The sequence below is a fragment of the Panicum virgatum genome, chromosome 5N, assembly GCF_016808335.1.
Source record: "Panicum virgatum strain AP13 chromosome 5N, P.virgatum_v5, whole genome shotgun sequence".
NCBI lineage: Eukaryota > Viridiplantae > Streptophyta > Magnoliopsida > Poales > Poaceae > Panicum > Panicum virgatum.
Genome location: NC_053149.1, coordinates 16,930,208 through 16,934,232, shown reverse-complemented (window position 1 = coordinate 16,934,232; position 4,025 = coordinate 16,930,208). Strand labels below are relative to the sequence as shown.

Genomic DNA, 4,025 nt, shown 5'->3' with positions numbered 1-4,025 from the left:
GCGAGATGGAGGATCCCCTAACAAACCCCTTGGATATATAGTTGTTACGTACGTAATATATTCCTTTCCTTTTCCCGACGGCGATATTAAATTATATATACAGTTATTTGTAGTGGGAGCGCTTAATTATGAGCGTTCACATATGTAGTGGTATAGTTAGCTATATATAAGACCTTAATTAGAAAGAAAACAACTGGACATGATCACATGATAATATATCAATTATAAAGCTAGCACACCCACCAATTAATAATGGAAAACATGCAGATATGCTGGGACTTCTATCACCGTGTTCGGCTGGTGCACTTGCGGCTGATTTTGGCTGGACTTGGTGCAGCCAGAACCAGCCGCCCAGCCGTTTCCAGCCACAAGCAGCTAGCAGCCGCCCAGCTGCCAGCCCTGCTTCAAGTTGGGCCCAGCAAGGTTTTGAAATTTGAATTCAAATACTAGGCTAACGAAAGGTCCTCAAAGCAAAGCTAATTCTAATGTTACCCTACAGTTTTAACAACTCATTGCGCTTCAATACAATGACACATACATAAGGCAACTCAACACATACATGGCCCACCTACAAACATACACAGCAGTTACAAGGAACATACAGGATCAAATCCAAACATACGCCGCATCAAGACATACACTGCATAATAAAATAACCACAGATCCCAAATTCCTTACATGCTGAAGTGTATTACAGGGCTGCTTCAATTTTACAACTCGAATTTTGGCGCCTACTTATGACTGCAACAGTTGCACCAAAATGATTGAGCAGTCAACATTTGCATATAAATATTTAGCATCATCAACCATAAATTGCCAGCAGAAAGTACTTTCTGAAATATAAGCCAATTCCAAGCATAAATAAGGATCAGAGGCAATTCCAACTTCATGAACCCCTCCGTAACAAAATAAGCTACGCCTTGTGCTAATGCTTCATTGCGGCCTTCCTCAAAGTTCATCTGCAGTGGATACACATATTAATAAAGCAAAAATTGAATCATACATGCATCTATTCATAATATCCCAACTTAGGTACCCCATCCATGAGTTAAAATCACATACCTGAACCCCATAACTGCAAGTCCGGTAGTAATCCAGTTGCGGACTGTTGACATCTCATCTTCCGCCGTTGACTCCAGCCACTGAAACGAATACTCACTTGGTGCAGGTATCGGCGGCATGTCGATTGTCAGTGACCGTGCATTCTTATTCCGTACAAAGTTATGCAGCGCAAAACATGCCACAATAATCTGATTTTGCTTGTCCTTGGGATATTTAGGCATTCCTTTCAACATTTGCCACTTATTTTTGGCTCCCCCAAATGACCTTTCAGCTACATTTTGAAGTTTCGAATGATGGTAGTTGAACACCTCTTCCAAATGCTGAGGACCCCTTTTCTTGAACTCCTTCTTCCAGTACTTGGTTTGGCGATGCGGTCCCAAATACCCATGTTCTTGGGCATACTCTTTGTCCACCAAATAATACCTTCCTACATTACAAAAAACATAGTCACTTACAATTGTTTGACGACAAATATGTAATAGGTTTTGGTTAAGAAAACCAACCTGGTGGTGGGTGAGGGAAAGTTTCTGCCTCCCACCCCTGCCTTAGCACTGCCATGTCGTGCACAGCTCCCGCCATCCCCACACCAATAAAGGTGAACCTCATGTCGAAGTCAACTACAGCTAATACATTCTGGCTTCGCCAGCCTTTCCTGTTGGTGTAATCATCATGTGACTTACGAGACACACACACAGGTATGTGTATTCCATCTATAGCCCCTATGCATCCGTCGAAGAAAGGTGAGTACGGCCTCAAACTTGCATGCACGGTGCTATAAGTCGGATACTGTGGCCTAATCACTATATCTGCAAATGACATCATCGCGTGTAGCACGTCCCCAAACTTCTGGCTTCTTGTTCCCAAACCCCTACCAAGTCTGTCTTTGACCTGCCTCATGCAATGCCCATGCCCACATGCCCATAGGAACATGCCTAAAGCCTCTATGGAATGGAACTCATGAGTAGACTGCAGCCCATGGTTCGTAACTAAAATGTTATGCAGCTTATGAAATGTCTCGTTATTCATACCTAAAAAAAATGAACCTATATGCTCATAAGTATGCTAAAAAAATTGGTGCAAATGTAGTACGTATGTGTTCACTTACGGAAATTCTCATAGCATCTCCATGGGACCCTCAAACTAGCTTCCACCCATTGTCGGCCAGTAGCCTCTTGCACATCGAATTGCACGGGCGTCGCTGCCATTTGGCTGTCCATGGCCGTTCCATTTGGATTTTCGGGCGCATATGCTGCAACAGCAACCGCACACGTCGCCAAATCCCAAAAAGTATTGCTTGAATCACTTGAAGCATCACTTGCCCGTTCACCTGCCATTAGGTATGCCCCGGATGTTGTTTTCTTCTCCTACAAGTCCTGCAGAAGCTTGACACATCAGGTTTGAATGAGGAAATAACTAAAACATAGCATTTATATTTAAGTGATGGACAAAATTTCAAAAAGTACACGTGCAAGAAACTAATGCAGCAATAACTTAACCCAGCTTCTCCGAAGTAAACAAACTTGTGCAGTGATAACTGAAACCAAATTCAACAAAGTGAACAAACCAAGTTCAATAACTGAAACCAAGGTGAAGGAAGCTAAGCAAGGCCAGTGCGATAACCTAACAACATTATTACAATCATTGTTCGTAAGCACCATGAAAGACACTAATACGACTACACTAGTCCAGCTAACTGCTTTGCGATAGATGACCCATGCTACTTTAGCTTCTTGTGAGTCCACGTCCATTCGATCCAAGCTATGCGGTTCACTGGGTCGTGTATGTTCTTGTACTCCGCACGGCAAACCGAGTTCTTGAACAGATCCAATGCTTTGAAGTACAGCTCCGACCCCTCCGGAACACCATCATTTCTCAGTATTTCCATGACTTCGAAAACCTCCTTCTGCTCACGGATATGCTCACGAGAAGACCGCTGCACAATGCTTTCAGTTAGCTGCCTCATGTACTCCTCTGTGCTACAATTCTTTTTCTTTGGTGGGCTGTCAACCTCTGTGTCCACGGTCGCTCTTTTGTTGGAGGGGCCAGCGGGTGCCTCTGTTGGGGGAGTGACTGACGCACAAACACCTCCAGCAGACATGAATGATCCCCTATCTTTGGGGGAACCGTACAGCCTAAACAGCTGTTCTAGGTACGAAGGTGGTGCACCACGCACGTGATCTTCCTCTGGGGCATCCTGTAGTGCAAAGATGGTTAGAACACTTCGACGGACCACATGGGAATTGTGCCACAAGTCAGATTAGATCTTATCTGTGGGGAATTACCTCCGTATTGGGGGCATTCTCGGTGCCGTATTCAGCCTCCAACAACTCTTCCTCAGCCTCAACACCACCCGTAGTCTTGTTACGGCCTAGGCCAGTGTGCTTCTGTAGAGCCTTCCACCTCGTGAAACTTTTTTTCAGAGTTTGCAGTTTGTTGCTCATCTGCCTCCGAGTAAATGGACGGCCTCCAAGTTCTTTGAATTTGCGTTCCACGTTTTGCCATCCGTATGTTGTTAACCCCGTATTGTTCCAGTTCAATTGGGTCTCCTTCTCATCAATACAGAGTTCAAGGAGCAAGGAGGTACTGGCCGGGTCCCATTTCATCTGTTAGCAAATACAGTGAAAAGTTCTCGGGTGTTTCCATTCAAAAGTGGTTGGGAGTGTGTGTTATGCTAAGAACAAAAAACAATAGAGTAACCAATTTCTGTAATGAAAGGTCCAGGTGTAGCGAAAATGACCTTTCATGTCATATTTCAATATAATGTTTTGGCAATTGATGACACACACAACACTTGGACTAATGTGATTGTTAAGTTGACCATTCTCAGGCTTTTAGGTTCAAGTGATGACAAAGAGAAATTAGGCGTCCTATCATCCTGTCAACAAAGAATCTGTACTGTATTATGGGTTTTGGAGGCCAAGTAAACGAGGAACATGCATGCATGATGCCGATATGTCTGACTG

General features: G+C 43.9%; 1 protein-coding gene across 1 annotated transcript; it reads right to left on the bottom strand.

Moving 5' to 3' along the window:
- Positions 1–869: 869 nt before the first annotated feature.
- On the bottom strand, positions 870–2,580 carry LOC120675905 (putative nuclease HARBI1). The gene is made up of 4 exons (XM_039957113.1): positions 2,168–2,580; positions 1,566–2,090; positions 1,063–1,489; positions 870–959 (listed from the first exon to the last, which is right to left on the bottom strand). Exons 1-4 carry the CDS (start codon positions 2,394–2,396, stop codon positions 956–958), a joined length of 1,185 nt encoding a protein of 394 aa, XP_039813047.1. The 5' UTR covers positions 2,397–2,580; the 3' UTR covers positions 870–955.
- Positions 2,581–4,025: the final 1,445 nt, after the last annotated feature.

What these genes read in the sequence shown, in the direction of transcription:
- LOC120675905 (XM_039957113.1), bottom strand. Translation starts at nt 2,396, where the DNA reads ATGGCAGGTGAACGGGCAAGTGATGCTTCAAGTGATTCAAGCAATACT. An exon ending in GAGATGCTATGAGAATTTCC is followed by an intron (nt 2,091 to 2,167) that starts GTAAGTGAACAC and finishes CATTTTTTTTAG; the next exon opens with GTATGAATAACGAGACATTT. An exon ending in TTTCCCTCACCCACCACCAG is followed by an intron (nt 1,490 to 1,565) that starts GTTGGTTTTCTT and finishes TTTGTAATGTAG; the next exon opens with GAAGGTATTATTTGGTGGAC.